Genomic DNA, 20,036 nt, shown 5'->3' with positions numbered 1-20,036 from the left:
GTGAGATGAACACAAAATATGTAGCTAATGACCTCCTACCAAGCGATTTTTAGAATAGGTAGATTATTTTAAAAGAAGTGTGTCATTTACCTTATTTGGAGAATTAGATGGGCTGTGTCATAATCGTAAGGTGTCAAGTAATGAACACAAAAAGACTAAAAACTTCCGTAAACTGAAGATGATGTGGAAAAATAAATAATCACCCAACACAATATATACATTTTCGAATGCTGCTAGAGTTGATACTTGGCATGGAACTAGACTTATGGAAATTCAAAATGGTATTGACAAGTATCTTATCTCACAGTAAATGCCAGCAAATAATCTTCAGTCCACTTGAAAGAGTAAAAGTAACATTTTTTGATGATGTACAAGATTTTCTCTACTCAAGATAGCAATCAAGATGATAGCAAGTGACTTCAGACTTTTCTTGCTTTGTACTTGGAGACCACACAGAAGAGGAACCTTTATGTAGAACAATAGAAAAAAAGACCAGTTGGTCAGTTGAACACACTGAAACCTGTGTAGACCATCACAGAATAAATGATGGAAATGATGTGTGTCTTATGTAGAAGACATGAAAGGATGGAAGACTTATGCAGACATGGCCAAAGTAATGTATTAATTAAATTGGTTTCTGAAATTAATGTAAGATGCTTTCTGGTTTTACAGATGATTGTTCTTGAAGTGTCTTGGATAATTTATATTTACTTCTTTTTTAATATCTGGGTAAATGTTTTTGAAATATGTCTAAATATATCCCACATTGGTTTTGTAAACTGATGGGCCCAGTTTTCTCTTGGCTGTCATACTGTTTTTTTAGTAGTCCAGACTTGGGCCTTCCACTGAGATTTGTTCAATAATAGCCTTATCAAAAAACTGAATACAAATAAAGGGGTCTGTCTACTTTATTTGCACTATGGTATCCTTTCTTAACTAACATTTTCTTTCAAAAAGTTGTAATTTTTTTTTTCTTTTATTTAGGGGGATAAACTGCTTGTTCCCTTGTATTCCTGACTGGAAAAGCAATGATACTTTTTTTTTTTTTAATTTGTTTAGCTTTTTTCAGATACTTATTCCTTTCTCAACCCAACCCCACCTCACCCCCATATTTCTATAGATGTTTTATGCTTCTTTTGTGACCCTGTTAGTAAAGCACTATAGCCTTTAAACTGATAAAAAACTTTCAGTTCAAAGCCTCAGTACTTATTTTTTAACAGTTTTAGTTAAGGTTATTTTTAAGGGGATGGCATTGTGCATGAGTTGAATAATACTACTGCTTCTCTTGTGCCTCTGATATCAGGGCTTTTTTTATGTGCTGCCTACCACCATGTAATTTAAAATAATGTACATAGTGTGCTGTGAGGGGAAATATGTCAGCCTCCTCTTTTATATGTAAGAGTTTTCAGAAGGAAATTCCAGTTACATTTGAAATGTGACTGGATCAGTTGGTAGTTGATAGAAATATTGCTTGCAGCTCATTGGAGTGTAACCTCAATGATCAACAGAGGTTTAAAGTTTGGGTTGCTTGTAGATAATACTAAAAACATGGTCTATTAAACTGAAGTATCTAACTAGCTATTGCACAGTTCTTAATGTTTTAAAACATTAAACAAATGGTAAGTGACTAGATTTAAGTAAAGAGAATATTTTTGTCTGGGTACCCAGCCCCCTGAGCTGGAAGACAGGGACGGGGAGCAGCATGAAGGCCCCATAATCCAAGGCGAGATGGTTAGTGACCTGCTGCACCACTTAGACACACGCAAGGCTATGGGGCTGGATGGAATCCACCCAAGGGTACTGAGGGAGCTGGTGGAAGTGCTCACCAAGCCACTTTCCATCATCTATCAGCAGTCCTAGCTAACCGGGGAGGTCCCAGTTGACTGGAGGTTAGCTAATGTGATGCCCATCTACAAGAAGGGTCAGAAGGAGGATCTGGGGAACTACAGACCTGTCAGCCTGACCTGGGTGCCAGGGAAGGTTATGGAGCAGATAGTCTTGAGTGCCACCATGCGGCACGTACAGGACAACAAAGGGATCAGGCCCAGTCAGCATGGGTTTATGAAAGGCAGGTCCTGCTTGACTAACCTGATCTCCTTCTATGACAAGGTGACCCACTTAGCAGATGAGGGAAAGGCTGTGGATGTTGTCTACCTGGACTTTAGTAAGGCCTTTAACACCGTTTCCCACAGCATTCTCCTGGAGAAACTGGCTGCTCATGGCTTGGATGAGCGTACTCTTTGCTGGGTAAAAAACTGGCTGGATGGCTGGGCCCAAAGAGTTGTGGTGAATGGAGTTAAATCCAGTTGGCGGCCAATCACAAGTGGTGTTCCCCAGGGCTGAGGATTGGGGCCAGTTCTGTTTAATATCTTTATCAGTGATCTGGACGAGGGGATTGAGTGCACCCTCAGTAAGTTTGCAGATGACACCACGTTCGTTGGGAGTGTTGATCTGCTGGAGGGTAGGAAAGCCCTACAGAGGGACCTGGACAGGCTGGACTGATGGGCCAAGGCCAACTGTATGAGATTGAACAAGGGTCAGTGCTGGGTCCTGCACTTGGGTCACAACAACCCCATGCAACGCTACAGGCTTGGGGAAGAGTGACTGGAGAGCTGCCTGGCTGAAAAGGACCTGGGGGTGTTGGTCGACAGCCAGCTGAATGTGAGCCAGCAGTGTGCCCAGGTGGCCAAGAGGGCCAATAGCATCCTGGCTTGTATCAGGAATAGTGTGGCCAGCAGGACTAGGGAAGTGATTTTCCCCTTGTACTCAGCACTGGTGCAGCTGCACCTCGAGTACTGTGTTCAGTTTTGGGCCCCTCACTACAAGAAGGACATTGAGGTGCTGGAGCATGTCCAAAGAAGGGCAACGAAGTTGGTGAAGGGTCTGGAGCACAAGTCTTATGAGGAGCGGCTGAGGGAGCTGGGGTTGTTTAGCCTGGAGAAGAGGAGGCTGAGGGGAGACCTTATTGCTCTGTACAACTACCTGAAAGGAGGCTGTAGTGAGGTGGGGGTCAGTCTCTTCTGCCAAGTAACAAGCGATAGGACGAGAGGCAATGGCCTCAAGTTGCACCAGGGGAGGTTTAGGTTGGATATTAGGAAAAACTTCTTTACCGAAAGGGTAGTCAGGCATTGGAAGAGGCTGCCCAGGGAAGTGGTTGAGTCCCCATCCCTGGAGGTATTTAAAAGATGGGTAGATGTGGTGCTTAGGGACATGGTTTAGTGGTGGCCTTGGCAGTGTTACGTTAATGGTTGGACTTGGTGATCTTAAGGGTCTTTTCCAACCTTAACGATTCTATCAATCTGTGATTCTATTTTTTTTTTTTGTTTGTTTAATGCCTAAATTTGAATGCGTAATTATGAACTCCCCTTTGGAAAGAGCTCTGTTTACTTAAATTAATTTCTTCTATGTTTTTTTCTTAATTTTAGTAAAGACTTAACTTTCATTTGTTATAGAATTTTAGTTAAAGTATTGAAAAGTTATAAATTATTGTTCTAATGTGAAAATCTCTCTCTTTGGTTCCCTGGTTAAAAGTGACAACGTGTGGAGGCATAGCCTTCTCCCAGCAAGACCACTGAGGTTTCATTTCAGTAGTGTTAAAATATTATTGTCTGGTATGTGGGAGTGTGGTATAGTGTTGGTTTTTTTTTTTTTTTTCCTGGCTGCATAAATTGCATCTTTTAAGCAGGCAACGGTAAGCATGTGATACATGAGCAAATAGACATTATTCAGTTGCTATGTATTCTGCTCTCTGAAAAAGCAGTCTTTCTGGTACTGATGCATATACTTTGCATTCCTTAAAATCTAAAAATATTTGTTCTTTAAAAACAGCCAATTCCCAAATATTTTTCTAGTCATGTTATCTTAGTTGCATCGTAAGAGTTATTCTTGTTCAGGTTAAGGATTTTTTTCAGTGTTTTGTTTGTTCATAGTCTGTTACCTTCTCTTCTCTCTCACCCACCCAAAACACCCATTGTTAAAATGGTTGCAGTATTGTGGTATCTTGAAGCCCTGAAAGTATAATCACTGTACAGGGGCATTTTGAAACTCATCACGATTTTTGTACAAGCTGGAGCTGAAGAAGGAAAATGTATCTAGAGGTGAAATGATCTGGCTAGGTCAACAGAGTAGGTGAATGCCAGAGCTGCAGGTTGCTATTCATGTCTGCGCTGCAGTGTTTTATTTATTCTTTAGGATCTGGAAAATTTCTGAAATCGTTAAACTCATTGTCTTTTGATGAAGGGTTGAGAAAGCTCAGTGACCCGCCCTTGAAAGAATAATCTATCCTGAAAGAGAGTTTAAAAAGAGCATTTTAAAATTTTAATATCCATGGATAGGCTGCACAGAAGTACAATTAGAGTCTTTTGTCTTTGTGCCACTTTGTATTGGAAATTAGTGATGATCCCCTACACTGCGTGTTTTACCATGACACACCTAGAATTGTTGTGGTCTGTAAACTAAAGGAAAATACAACAGTGCCACTGTCTAAGTGTCGACATTTACATCATTCTTCCCATATCAAAACCAACTGTGCACACAATCTTATCTCCTGAAGTTTCAGGGTCTGCAATTCTCTCCCTCTTTTTCTTTTATTTTATTTGATGTAGGGATATCTGTATTGCATAAGGTGGAGGAATAAATTGTAACATGAAAGGAAATCTTGTGCGTGGAAGAAGTTTTTAGGAAATTGGGCGGTGGGAGGGGGAGTACTGAATGGTTACCTTATATATAAAAAGCTAAAGTCACTATGTATATTGCAGTCAATATGTCATACCTGCAGCTAAAAAATGTTTCACCTCCATCATTGTTTCTCTTGTGTAGCTGTGTCCTTGGAACTGCTGGCATAACTGCTTGTATTGTTAAGTAATTTCTGCCTGAATGATCTTAATTAAAAACCCCAACCCATGCAATTACAAGTTGGCTAAAAGTTGTATTAGCTTGTTGCGTCCCAGAGAGGAGTAACCTTATCAGGATTGATGAGAAGGGATTATCTGCAGGTTGCTTCTTCTGGAAGCAAGAATGTGTTAGCCTAATCTAGCTGCTATCAGTATAAAATGTATGATTGGGGTTTTAATTTAAATACTTAAGATTATTTGAGGATAATTACCTGTTACTGAAAAGAGTAAGCTTTCACACTGTCATGGGGTGGGTTTCTTTTTTTGTATCTTCTTCCCCATTATAATACTTGAAGATTACAGACATAGAAGTACTAAAGAAACACATTTTAATGAGCAGTTGAGCCAAACTGAATATGCTGGGTTTAGGAAGACATATTTTGGCAGTAATTGCTGTGGGATAAAATTTAGTGATATGTAAGTTCTTCTCCTAAAGCACTGGGAAGTTTGCAGTTTTAAACCACATGCTTGAACATTGATATGCATGAACAAACTAAGACTATGTTTTATAGGTTAATTTAGTATTTGACTGAATTTATGGATAGCGTTGTATAGAATCTTTCATGATGTCAGTAACATTGCCATGACAATATTGAAGGTTCAATAGTATTCTCTATTTTGAATTAATAACATCCTTTTAATTTTGCTTTTTGTGAAATAATTTTATATACACTTTAAATTCAGGTTCACATAATACATCTGGATTACTACATTGCCCACTTTGTTCCTGTTGTTTTAGGCATATATACACAATGTATACGTGATGCATTTAAATTTAAAGAGGGAAGGAAAAAAAGCCCATTGTGTGTTTAAAATGTTTTGCTGGTGTTCTGTTGCATTACAATGTATCTGCTTTTCTCTCCCACACCTATCTAGCGAGGCAAATCTGCTCAGCGTAGATGACAGCGATGGGCCTTTCAGTCCCAATGAAGAAAGAAAGGTAAGTACTCTGTTTGTGTCATGGTGAAAATGTATCTTTAAAGCTTGCTAGGTTCTTAAACAGTGTGGCATAGTCATCTGTGCAGTATTACAAAATGAAAGTTTATGTCTTGATTTAGCAACATACACTCAAGCTGTCTATCTGCCTACCCTTAATGTTTTTGTTCCTCTTACTCTTATAGATCTTATTGGTTTGTATAGTATTCTGAAAACGTGAGCATGAATAACTAGTTTTAAGTTTAGACAGTTATCATTAATTGGGTTATATTTTTAATTAAAAGTATTAATCATTATATCCCATGACTGCTTACTGTCAGATTCCCAATTTTGTATGCATATATACATGTGTGTATATATATAAAAGAAGATACATAGGCAAAACCCATGCTTTTTGTGTCTTTTTATGTATTTTTTATGTATACTGAAATAGCTTACAACTGCAAGATGCTTCGTAATACTTTGAAAATACTCATATTTTGTTTAGTAAGGAATCCTAGTGAGTAAGGGTGTAGATGGGGTATATTTTACATGAAATTTGGTACAATAGCAGTATGAAAATGAAGCCAAAGTAATATTAATATAAATATTTTGTAATTTGGTTTTTCCTTTTAACTTTTATACAGGTATTCTAATATATGTGAATTCTGTTGTTACAGTCACTTCGTTTTCGGCCTGGAGCTGTCGGCACCAGTGGTGATTCCATAAAAACATATGCAAGGCGAGGCAAAGCTGGAAGCTTGAGACTTTTTAAAGGGAACTCAATTGGCCTCAACATGATGGGAAACAGCAAGAAACTGAGGTACTGCATTTAGTTTTATATTTACTTGCCTACTCGATCATTGATATACATCAGTGCAAAATGAACAGAACTTGTAGTACATTTGCATTATCTGCTGTGCATTTTAAGAAGCTATGCCGTTGTGTGCTTCTGAGCAAAGACAGAAAACTAGATTGTTAAGATCTTTCCTCTTCCAAAATGTTAAATAGCACATTAGTAAGATACCAGAAGATTATTAAAATAGAGTTAGAGCATTTGCTGGCATACTTGTCAGTACCTTACCAATGTTGTCTGCATGTGCTATTGTTTCCTCTATACAGTGCTAGCAGGTAGAAGAATATTTCTAACATTCCTATCAAGACTTTCTTCTTTCCATGACTCTGAATTGCCAAGGTTAACTCAGGATGCGTTTTCTGTTTTCCTTTCTGCAAGATATCATTTGATTTAGGAGTCACGGACTATTCCTTCAAAAGATTCAGCAAATATCCATACTCCTACATGATAGCTTAAGATTGTCATTTGCATTTAGAGCTGACAGGAACGGTGTTTAAACATTCAGTGCTATACTTGCTTGTTACTACTGTCCCTAGCTTGTAACAGATTGATCTTTATGTAGTATATAATAAGAAGTGATAAGTTCATGTAACTTTCTCTGGGAGTGTTTCATATTGCTAAAGTGCACTCAGTTCGGTCACCTTTGCAGGAAGGAAAAGTTCATAAGATAGCTAGCTATAGTTGGGCCAGTCATCAAATATCTAAGCCATATGTAGCTGTATGAGGGATGTCCTTGTCTTCATTCTTGCATGCTGATCCGTAGAGCATTGTTGGTTAGTGAGACCATCTTATCACAGTGTCACTTGAGAAAATAAGTCCTTGAAGTCCTCTGTGATGTGTGTCCTCTCCTGCTTGTTCTGATCTTTGAGCCTGATATACAGGGAACAAATCCAGAATTTCTGGTCTGCACTGGTGGTCCATCAGTTTGATAGAGAAAAACAAATACAAGAATTGTACATACTTAAGTCAAAATCAGGACTCTTCTTGCCTTTATGTTGTAATTTTAACCTGTTCCTGCATATTAATCTATGTTGTTGAATTTCAAAACCTAGATGACCCTTCACCCAGTATTTTAACAAAATGTGATACATACTGCTCTAGTTTAGTTTTTCTGTAGCTTGTGGATGATCTTAAATTCATGCATAGTCTTAAATAAAAATAAAACAAACAACAAACCCAAAACAAAACTAACAGCGACAGATCCTGAATTTTCTGATAAAAGAAGGCCGGCTATGAACATTTTCTTGTTAGGGACTACTGCTGTAAGGACCACATAAACAATAATTCAGCTTATTAGGTGAACGAAGGATATTCTTATCCTGCATTCTTTTTTTTAGTGGCTTAGTTTTGACAAAGAACAGTGAAACTTTCACTGATGAGTAAAATTCTGCGCTTGTAATAGCTCAAGTTATTGTTGTTATAACCAACGTGCTATTGAATAGGGGATTGTTTGGGTATATGTAATATATGTTTGGAACAGTAATTACAGGATAATAAGTATTGTATACTAGGTTATTTTGAATAAGCTTAAGTATCTGTCTTGAATATTTACATTTTATTAAGTTTTCAGTGATGAACTTGGCTGAAGAGTCATGATTTCTAGCTAAATGTTATATAGTGAAGACAAAAAAAGACATGTAGACTTATATAAAAGTATGAATCTCTCCCGTCCCATCACTGTTTAAAAATTTGCCTCTGCCTATAGAGTTTCCTTGTATGGGATTTGTTCATATAAACCTAAACCAAAATCACTGCCTTTCCAATGTCCATTGAAACATAAAAGCAACCATTGCATTGTCTCCACGGATGCTTCAGACCTGATCAGATCAGATCCACAGATCAGACATGATCAGACATTTACAAAAAAGATTTCACTGAGCTTTTTGGTGAGAGTGCAATTACATTTTCCCTCCCTTCCTTTGATGGGAATACAGGCAATGTCTTTGTTTTTGAGATAGACTAGTAGGATGTTATGTGGAACTTAAGTTTTTTTTAATAAAATAGATTTAATAATGGCAAGGTTTTTTATAGGTTATAAGGTTATAGGTTAAAAGTTGTGCCATTGCACAGGGGTCTGTTATTTTTCAACACATTCAAGCACTTCCTTGGCAGCTCTTGCTACCTCTGAACATGGGTACTTCCTTCCATCACTTTTTAAAATTCTTTTTACATTTACATGAATTAGCACAATACTTCATTATCCTTGACTTATGCTATGCAAATGACATTTTATGTTTCAGTCTTCAATTTTTAGTACACACAACAGATTTATAAGATTATATCCAGATTTCTGGCTTGCTCCTCTTCAAATTGGCCAGTTCTTATGGAGTCACCCTGGTTACTTCCATTCTTTAGGATTCTGTTCTTGAACGGAGACACAAAGATAAAAATGCCTGTTACAAATCTGTCAGGACTTCTTTGCTCTGTTTTAGTAGTGAAAAAGCCCGTGCATGTACATTACATTCTTGTTTGTTTTGAGTACACCTAACAATTTAAAAGAAGATTCCTCTAATCCTCTGGAAACTAGAATTTTCTTCTGCCTGACTGTGGGATTTGTAGTGAAATCCAACTTTACTACATAATTTTTCTCCCTTTTCTATTAAAGCAGTCATATTTGACTGTGTATGTGTGTGTTTTTCTTAAGTTCCAGAAAGGTATGTGGGTTTTATTTTGTTTTTAAGGTAAATAATTGCTCAGGTTTTTTTAGACAGTCTAAGCATTTAGTTCAGACATTCTGTTACTTGGATTGGGACTGCCTTGAATTGACAAATACTGCATTATAAACCTAAGACCTAGTATGATTTATAAAATTCAACTAAAAAAAGGAAAATCTGTTGCATGTATGTTACTTTACTTAAAGGTCACATCACCTACTTCGAAAGTGGGCGCCCACCTCCTGTCTTGCACTGAGCTGCATGCTGAACTTAAATGGAAAATATAAGTATCCACTACCTTCTTCAACCACCTTCATTAATGAGGGAATTTAGTTGGGAATAATGGATGTGTAGCCCACTGTGACTGCTGTAGACACTTGATGTTTGATTAAAACTAATACTACCAACATTATTTAACTCCTTTTCAGATTTTGGTCTCTAAGTCTGTTTGGAAATGTGATTATGCTATAAGTGATTATCTTGATTTAATAACTTAATTGTGATAGTGCTGTATCTTTCACAACACATGTATTGCAACAAAATCCCCAAATCAGTAAAGGTTTGTGATCCAGTCACTGTCTGTAGTGAAGATCGGTGGTGTGTTCACTTTGACATGCAGCATGGAAGGTGCTTAATAGTTTTCCTTTCGATATTTGGACTCTGCAACTAGAGAAAATTAGGTTGATCATGCAGTTAAGTTGTTAGATTAAGTACAAGAAGAGTACAAGAAGATCAGATACTTCATGGGAACTCTTGAGCTGTTCATGGTGATTTTTATCACAAAGTTGAAGTCTTTTTTTCCACCTTGTCTGCGGAATAGGGATTAAAAACTCTTCAGACTGGTAGGGCTTGACTCAAATTAGTATTATTGTAGTACAATATTCCCTAAAATTCAGGGAATGAGTGATGGGAAGAAGGAATATGCAAGGACGATGAGAAGAAATTTTCCCTGTACGTATCCACTTGCATGTACTAAAATTTAAACCAACCAAAAAGTTATCATCTGTTATCTGGCTAAGCAAAATCCAGTATCAAACTCTAACTTAACCCTAATAGTTTTGTTGTTTAGGGTTTTTTTTAATCATGAGGTCTTACTTTAAATTTATTTTATCCTTTGCTAGTTTTCAATAACTTGTATCAAATTTCTCACATTATTAAGTCCTTTTTAGATTATTTTTTGTAATATTTTGTAAAAAAAGTTATTTGATGAACAGCAGAATTAATGTAGTCTGTAGTTGTGTCCCATGTTCCTGAAAGATCATGCTTCCACTACTTCTAGATCCATACCTTTGCCTAGTGCAAGATTCCTCTGTGCTTTGCCTTTTGAATCTGTGGTGTTAAGAAGTTCCTAGGATCAGCTGATAGAATGAGATAGTGTAACCTTTTCATCAGAGCCTGGACTTTAAATGATTCTGTGGTTTCTGAGATCACATCAAGGAGACATATATTGTTAATATATTGTAAGTTCTTTGAGACTTCTAGAACATTTGTTCTTTCAAGGAACTTTCTGACCATTACATCACCCTGGTTTTAGTGTTGCATGTTAATTTTCTTGAAACTGTGCTGAAACTTGCAAACCCAGATTTCAGTTCGGATGTGCCCATTTTGCAACTTGCTAGGACTTCATGATTAAATTTTCTGGTGATTCTGTCTGCACTGGGTATGTTCTATTCAAAGAACAGGATTATAGAGCAGATTGTATTTTACAGCTGTCCTACTTGGAAGCATATCTGACGCCATATGAACCATTTAAGTGTGCCATCTAGAACAGTCTGCTTTGACTCAAATCTGATCACCCAGCAGGCTGCAATATTCAATTCCAGCACCTACTGGAGTTTCTCACTACTTGAGTGTGAGGCAGAAAGCAGAAGCACTGCTTAACAGTTTTTCGTGCTGTGGGGGCACAAGACTTAGAGTTTCCCAATCATGATAGTTTGGCAAAGCTCAGATTCAACAAATAAAATGGTAGAACATGAGATGTGTTTATGGACTTGCTTGCTTGTTTAAACTCCTTAAGTCTTAAACATTTGAGAAGGCATTCCTGCACTCTGCTTGTGTTTCCTTTTCTAGTATCTCTTTCAAACACGTTAAACTGGAAGCCAGAGAGGATTTGAGACACCCTAAAGTATTTAGGGCAAGTAGCTGTCAGCTTTTTGTTTCTCAGGTGACAACATTAAACAGAAGGTTGACCATAAATTAGTCTGGATGATGACTGACCAGCTGGAGTTGCATAGTCTTCACTTGGAAGCATGTGGGATGAGTGTGTTTATTTCCAAGAGGTTGGTGTTTGAATGGGATGCTATTAGGTTAGTTCTGAGGAAATTGAACTATTAACTCAGAACATTTATGAAGTTCCTAAACTTCATATTCTAGAAAAGAGAGCTTTACCATTTGGTTGGTTTTGGTAAGTCTTGTTCTGTTATGTTCGTGGTTATGTTATAATCAGTCAGATCATAACAGTCGTCTTATGATCAGTCAGAAATGCTCTGAAAGCTTGTAATACTGGCTTATGATACTCAATATAAGGCTCCCAAAAGGCTTTGTAATGCTAAACTGAAAAGAAATTTAAAAAGCAAGCTAGCAGTTTGCTTACTTATATCTTTTGGGGGAATGTAAAGGAAATAATAGGAATTGGTTGTCAGCTTTTGGGGGAATTTTGGTAATTCAGTTTTTTTCATTGTTCATAACAGGACAAATGGCAGGAGCAAAACTTTTGCTGAATATTTCTGAGAAATCATTTCCATAATTTGAAACGGTTTGCATTATCAACATGCTGTCTGTTAAAAGTTGCATGTTTTTTTGAACATTTCAAATGTAGCATTGTGTGTCCTGTCACAGAAGTGTGCAGGATAATTGTTAGGGTCTAATGATCTTTGAAGGAGTACTATATTATTGATCTGCCTTATCTTTATGTCAGCTTTTACCAGAGAGGGTAACGGTAAGTAGTCTTCTCTCCAGAATTACTTGTTTTACATAGGAATAAGATTAAAGTGTTAAAAGGCAACAAATGAAGAAACCAAAGAAATACTAAAAGGCATTGGTGAATATACTATCTCTGTGCAGAGTCCTGCTGAAATATTTGAGCACCTGGGAATACTTCTTTCTTTTTGAGATGTGTTGTGTTGTTTCAGTTACCAGCCATCTTACATGCATAAATTTGCTGCGTTTATTTTCCCTTATGAGCAATAACATGAGGGAAATTCCTGAATGTGCAATTCAGTCTGTTCATATGTTATGCCCTTTAAGTCATATTAAAGAAATTAATACTGTGCCTTAATAAAATGGAGAGATGGAAGTATAAAATGAATTATAAATGGTTATAATTCCTTAAAAAAGGCAGTGTCTTTTTGCAGTGACAGGATTGGGTAAAGGAGAGCTGGTTCATAGTGTCTTGGATGGTGATAACGTTATAAAAAATCTTTACCTTTTCTTCCAGAAAAAGAAATAAAATTGGGTATATTCTTATTTGTCTATTTTATTTTAGGACTGAATGTTTTTATACCTTTCAAAGGATCCTAACAAGTTGTATTATATACATAAATACTTTGTTGATTTCTGGTTTTGCATGGCTGTTATTGTAAAAGCAGGACACCACAATTTTTAGCTAAGACAATGTACAGATACAACAGAGTCTTTTCTTAAACCATTTTTCTCTGTGTTTGCAGTGAAAATGCTCAGAATATGTCTTGTCCTGTAACTGTGGTACACGGTAGACGTTTTCACCACGCACATGCACAGACAGCAGTAGTAAAAACAGCAGCCCAAAGGTAAGACTAGGTACATTTGTTTCTCCAGATGTCCCCATTGTAAGAAGTCCTATCTGGTTTTGTATGTAATGGTTTTCCTTATGCTATGAAGTGTTTTAAGGAGACATAAGTAATTACATGGTACATTCTTGAGCATGAGCTTTGATCTTAATTACTGAAGTTTCATAAAACTTACCGTTTAGGAATTATTATTATATAATCCTAGAATTTACTGATTTTAAAGCATACTATGGCACATATTCAGTAGGAGAGCACCTGCTAATGTAAATATGTTTAGAAAATACTTTGAAATGGACAAACATAGTATGCATTAGAAATTCACGTAACTGACAACATGATCATCAAATACGAATTCACATTAACTCCGGCTTGTATAAGATCCATCTAAAGATTAAGTTATAGGTCTGTTGATCATATGTAGTCTGTAAATACAGCACAAAACATATAAACTGGAACATCTAACAGAAGCAAGGTTTTGCATTTATGTAAATAATTGTTAGAATGGACGACTGGAAACTGGGGAATCTTACTTGGCTATGCTGAATTAAACTTCATTGGTTTGAAAACTTAAAACTACATCAGGCTTCTATAAATTGCAGGGTTTTTAAATTTTTTCACAGGCTTTTCACACCCAATGTATGTCACAAACATATAAGCTCACCATTGTTTTAAGGAATTTGCTTTCAAAATTTGTCCATTCAAAGCTCTCTTTATCTATGAATTTCATGGATTTCCACCAGCCCACGAGTGCTTCATCCTGTCAGCATTTTATAGCCGCCTTCTTCTGCCCCCTTTTTTCCTCTCTGTTTTTTAGGTTAGATTTTTTGGGGTGGTGGGATCATATGTAGGCATCATCCTCTTTTTAATCCCACTTCCCTCACTTTGATCTGCTATCTTCAGAAAAACAAAGCCCATATACTAATGTGAATGAATGACATAATCCAAACAGGTATTAGGGTAATCTGGCATTGAAGAAACAGACTGAAAAATGGATTTTGCAGTCCTGTCCCTGAGGACCTACACCATTGTTGCCTCCCTCCATTTCAAACTGTACTATCATCTGTAAATGGAAAATAGCATGGACATTTCCTTCCCCTTAGTAATAGCAGATGCAGTAATAGGGATCTCCCTTTTGTTTACATTTCTTCCCATCATTGCAAGGCAGGGATGACTAAGGAGGATTGGCAGAGCTTTTCCCACGAATTAAACTGAAAGGCGTGGTTTATGTTACCAGTGTGATTTAGGCTGAACCAGCTGTGCTCTTTTCTTCTTACATTCAGTCCTACTTTACTCTAAAAAGAGTATTTTTGTTCAGTGTTCCATTGAGGAAAGCATGGGGCATTCACACCCTTACTTTCACCTTTTTTTTTTTTTTTTTTTTAATTCTAAGGGATAAAATCTTGATCTGCATTGCTAATTAAAATGATTTGAAGTAAGCAAAATCATGCGAGACTGCTCTTTCTTGGATCTCTGAATGTTGACCTTAATAATATTAGTGTACTTGATCAAGCTTTGTTGTGAGATGGTTCTTTGAAACAGCCAGTCAACATGGATTCATCTTACCTAGTTAAGTGCCGCAGGCTTCTTCAGCATGCAAGTGAGTCAGCTGCGGAGATTCTCCATCTTGAGGGGATGTTAGACTTGCCTGCTTGCCTTTCTCACCTATGGGACTTGCTTCTTTATAAGCCTACAATGTAACGTGGAAAAAAAAGTAGTAGTGGCTTTGTATGTGTGACATGCAGAAAGAAAACTAACACATTATGTAGGCAAGCTGAATATTGCATGAAGTAATTGGATAGTAGTCATCTTGAATGTTTCTAAATATGTTTTCTTTTAGGGTTGTTATTGTAGTTCATTTACATTAACGACAAACAATTAACTCTTATGCTAAGAATATTTTTGGAGTTTCAAAGGCAGGAAATAGTCATAACAATTCCAAGCAATGCTTTGCTACTGGGGGATGTCAGAACCAGCATGACTTCATTGACTGAGGTTGAGCTTTACAGAAGAATTGTGCAAAGGATATTTAATTCCAGTATCTTTTGCCAGTTGACTCAACTGACTACTTTTTAAAAGCTTCTAAATCTGTTTCTGAGTTAGAGGATTGAAAATTAATAGAATATGGCCTCCGGTCATAGTTTTTTAATTAAAAAAGAAGGGGGCTCTCAAGGTTAGTTGATGTGGAAAATGTAGGTTTATGAATGAGAAGACAATAGTTGTTAGGAAAAAAATAACTAAAATAAGACTATTTAAAACTGTTCATAGTACAAAATTCCAGTGCTTATAAAGTGGGTAATTTTTTTGGTCATATACTTTTAGTTGTGTGGGAATTTTTTTATATCTTTTTTTGCTAGTTTTTACTGACATTAGACAATAGTTGAGTTTAAAAGTAATTTCAGATGGTGTCTCCTCAGAAAGGAGTATAGGCAGAAAATGTGGGTGGCAAACCAAGAATAAAATTCTAGGTATATATCAAGACAACAAAAAGCTGGTAGCATGGAAATTGAGTTCTAAGGTGTTGCGGTTTTTTTCCTATACTAATTTACAGGCAATACAAAGTTGTGTTCTTTTACATTGTTTGCATTTGTAGAATTGTTTTATGGTATGGTGATCAGTAACAACATGGGGAAAATAGTTTTAACTAACCTAATATATTGTTCTTAAATATATAGTGGATTATTGAAAGGATAACCAAAAACAAAAACATGATTAAATTAGTTCTGAGTAGATTGAGTCTCTGGCACTGACGTTACTGATACTGTTATTTATACTGGGTTCTTTGGGTGGGGATGGTGTCATATGGGGCCAATTATGAAACTCAGTTGTAGTCTCTATCAAATTGAATTTGGAGCTTGTGATGTGTACTGTATTCCTCATCTCTTTCTTCAGCTTTTTGCACATGCGTGTTAATTTAAATTCTGAGTATCTGTTGCACTCGTATTTAAAATACAAGTTTCCAGTACGACAAAATTGGGCATTTCAAAATAATATTTTGATAAATATTTTTCATGTTTTTTCCAGTGGAATCTGGGGATGAAATTAAAATTTGTTCACTTCTGCTACAACAGACTTTCAGATATAGCTTAGCCTAGTGTTGTAGTTGGTTCAAACTATTTTGCTTCATTTAAGGAACACGTAGTTCTATCTTATGCTATTGGAATAGCATGTATGTACAGCAAGTCTAACAAATCTTATGCATGAGCTGCATGAAGCAATTCATAAGGACGCTGCTTGTTATAATTCCTGGATCTGTCCAGGATTCTCATTTCTTAATATTCCTGAGATGTAAAAGTGAGAATTCTTGTAAATGCATTATATTAATATGGGTTTTTAAAACAAGCAAGTGAAGCATCTAATGTAGTGACAGTGTACAGTATCATATCAGGCATTGTGGAAATTTTTTTCCTGCCTTTAAGTTTCCTTGTCATTAAAATTTACAGTTCTTAACAGTGTGACTCTGTACAGCACCTGTAAACAGTTAATCCAAGTTACATATTAACTGTGCCAAGGATACAAAGATACTGGATATGGCTCCATACAGATATGGTTTGGATCTGGATTTATAAACTCAGATGTGACCCACACAAAAACAGTGTTTATTGTTTGTAAAGGCTAGCTCCAGTTGGAAGCAGTTTTTCCCCACTTTCAAGCAGCATTGGCTGATTACTCGCACCCTAGTCTAAGTTGCAGTGGTCACATTCAGTTTTGAATTCCTTTTACTCTCTTTTCCACGCTGTGGAGATTGAATGTGTTTTCATACTGCACTCTGTAGGATTATCAGGATTACCTTCTTACCTGGTTTACTTTCAATCCTGCTGTTCCTCTGGGTAATGGAGAGCTAGAGAGAGTTTGCTTTATTCTTGTGAGTGTTCTGTTTGTGAAAAGGAAAGGAGAATGAGTTTATATTACTCTGTAATATCATTACTCTGTGTAATTTGACCAAAGTAAAACAGGAAACAGTCTGAATTTGTTCTGTTTTAGTATAATGTTAGTGTAATGCATATACGACAGAAGTTTGTTAGGCTTTTGATATTTGGGAGGAACAGCCACATAGATTAAAAGCTTACAGCATTCCATATTGCAAGTTTTGAAAAGGCAGGAGAGATAAAGATATTGTTTTCAAGTTGTCTTTGTGCTGTGCTTAGGTAGATCTATTTTTATATCAGTCTTGGTATACAAAGGACCTGAGTTGTGAGCACCAGCTACGTTCACTGATGTTAAAGGAGACACTTCTGAAACTAGTGGCCCTAATCCTTAAATATTTTTGGAGACTCTTTTTAGCCAAAACCTCAGAAGGAGGCTGGTTGCTTCTGTTTGTCCTTTGCTATCCAGTAGCTGATTGCATGTGCTCTCCTAAATATTTAAGTATTGCTTTCTGAATTTTTTTCCTTAATTTAAACACTTAAATATTTTTTGAATAGTTGGAAACAAGTTGTTATGTAAATTTGCTTTGTCTTGTTTTGCATGGCGATCAGGGATTGGAAAAGAGGCTTGATCTTAATTCATGTATTATGATTCTGTCACGTCAGGTTCTACATTGCAGTGAATTAAGTGAGATGACCAGGTTGAGTTCAAAATTCATCAAATTTTACACATTGAAAAAGAGGCAAGACAATGTAGTATTTAGACCACTGACTGTTGCTGTCTGTGAAGTAGCGTTTGTTTGTGCGTTTATAATTACTCTTACAAAAATGCTGTGAAAAATAATAATGCTTATTTGAACGCTAGTCCAGTGAGTGCAAGAAGCAATGAAACAGTTATAGTTTATATTTAATAACTCTTGAATTTAGTGATGTGCAACACATGTGGGGCTTTGCATCTTATGGTTTTTTTTCTTTTTTCATATTTTAAGCAATCTGGACCGAAAGGAAAGGTAAGCTTACTGTTGATGAAATGAGCATGGCAATGAACATTAAGAAAATTAACTGAATGAGTGCTTTATCAATGCTAGTTAAAGAATATTCAATCCATTCAATCATATCTGCTCATGTGTGAGGGGGGTTCGTTGTTTTTGTTCTGGTTTTGTGGTTCACTTACTCCCTTTTACCAGTAAAGGACATTTACATCCATCTCTAAATAATGCCATGTTAATGTGAACTTTGGGTACAGTTCCACTGGAAATTATCTATCTATTTATATATCCAATGTGAAAATAGATAAATTTTAACTTTCTCTGGAATTGAGGAGTTCATTGCTAATTCTTTTCGTAGAGCAGCAAACTTTGTGTAATAGCATGGTTCTGAAGCATATCTTAGTAGGGTGTTTAACAGCTTTCACTCTGTCATCTCAGCTTGGTTTGAATAGCGTTAAATTTTTTTATTGCATTACTGTGTACGTTCTGTTCATGAAGTGTATATGTTAAAGCAATTAACAGAAAATGTATAGCAAAACCAGGCACACTGTAAAGCTTATTTCTCACTTGTTTTGCATGTGTTTTACTGCTGTTAATATTTTGTTAGCAATATGAAATACCATACCTTTGTTTTTCTTTCTATATAGCTTAAATTTATACATTAGTGTAAATGTTGTGTTGATAGTAATGAATTTATTGAGTTTTTTTTAAATATCCTGTCTATGTAGGCATGTTTTGGCAGTATACACTTGATCTCAGGTTGAATTGTTTAACTAGTGTATATAATGTTTAACCAAAAATGATATAAATAACACAGAAATCTAATGTAGATCTGTTCTTTGTGAATTCAGGATTTTCTAGATTTATTTCAAATTCAGTCATAAAACCAAGCCTTTCTGTTTTACTGCCTTTTGTTATTTCTTAAAAGAAATGTCAATGAGATACTCAACAGTTAGTTTTGGCCTCTAAGAAGGGATTTGATCGTCCTCTCGCTGCCTGGGCTTTTAGTTCATGTATTTTTTCCTGTTTTTCTTTGTGCTGCATTCATGTTACTAGTTAACCATTCAGCTATTAATGTTTTTAATTTGGTACTGTATGTCATAGGAAGACTAGGGTTGAGTTGCATGCTGGTGATCTTGGTTTTCCCTTGGGGATGCCTGCTGCTTCATAATCCAGTACTACTGGATATGTTCTTTTTTCCTTCCCTGGTTTTTGTTGCTGTCCTAGCAGGGGAAGATGATTGAGGCAGGAGCTTCTAATTTTAGTTTTAATCACTACCATCGTGATAAGTGCAGCTGCAGCTCTTGACTTTCTGGGCCAAATGGGGCTAGTGAACTGCATACTAAAACCCCGGCTCCCTGTGCTGCTGCTTCTCTCTTTCAGCCTTTGACTTTTGTACTCTGCGTTTCCTATGAGAGACACTGAAGGTAAATGTCACCTCAGCAGCTTGGTGCTTCCTATCTTATCATGCTTTACTCTGGTTTTGTGTAATGATGTAGAAGCCAACAGCCTGCCTGTGGTGGTGTACCTCCAAGTAGCAGTATACAGAGGCAGAGTGAGGAAAGGCTGTTAGGAGTTGGTTCAGCCTTGCACATACATGGTATTTTTTTATGTGGTTCATACCAGATAGCAGGTAGTTTTGAAAGCTCTGATCTAAGACAGTAAGTACTGTATCTTAAATTCCCAGATCCAGATGTTTCTTTAGGTTTAGTCCTTTCTGGCATAGACAGGAATTGTCCCCATCCTGCCCCCCCCCTTTTTTCCCCTAGAGAAGAAATTTTAATATGAAAATTTCACTTTGGCGGGAGGGTGTCACAGAGGTCTGTCTACCAGCTCAAGGTGAAGATAGTAAGGTCCAATTCCATCAGCAAAGGAATATGGCAGTAATCTTGAACATGTGCTGAAAATACTAAATTAATAACACCATTCTGTCTGGGCAAAACATGTTTAGTCAAGAATGCTATACCATTTAGCTGTTAAGATGTGTCAAAAGTTCAGGACTCTGCACAGTCTAAACTAGTTCGGTATTTTTGTCATGTCTGTTGCAGGAAGAGCCTGATCTTTCTTGGTCTTGTAATTAATGTTTTGCTGTTTGATGCT

The 20,036-nt window shown here is 36.5% G+C and overlaps 1 protein-coding gene across 3 annotated transcripts in view; it reads left to right on the top strand.

Moving 5' to 3' along the window:
• SENP6 (SUMO specific peptidase 6) overlaps nt 1-20,036 on the top strand; it is an 84,678-nt gene that overhangs the window by 23,857 nt on the left and 40,785 nt on the right. For 2 of the 3 annotated variants that reach the window (XM_087776296.1, XM_087776294.1), the window contains 4 exons: nt 5,769-5,832; nt 6,488-6,630; nt 12,983-13,084; nt 17,937-17,957. In XM_087776296.1, coding sequence (XP_087632422.1) covers nt 6,605-6,630; nt 12,983-13,084; nt 17,937-17,957 — 149 coding nt within the window. In that variant the 5' untranslated portion in view covers nt 5,769-5,832; nt 6,488-6,604. The remainder of the gene's footprint in view (nt 1-5,768; nt 5,833-6,487; nt 6,631-12,982; nt 13,085-17,936; nt 17,958-20,036) is intronic. The other variant, XM_087776295.1, reaches the window with a different exon arrangement.

Source organism: Nipponia nippon, unplaced genomic scaffold (assembly GCF_047370975.1).
Source record: "Nipponia nippon isolate SJK-2023a ecotype South Korea unplaced genomic scaffold, ASM4737097v1 scaffold_4, whole genome shotgun sequence".
Classification (NCBI taxonomy): Eukaryota; Metazoa; Chordata; class Aves; order Pelecaniformes; family Threskiornithidae; genus Nipponia; species Nipponia nippon.
Note: the sequence above shows the minus strand (reverse complement) of the source record. Positions and strands in the feature narration are given on the sequence as shown.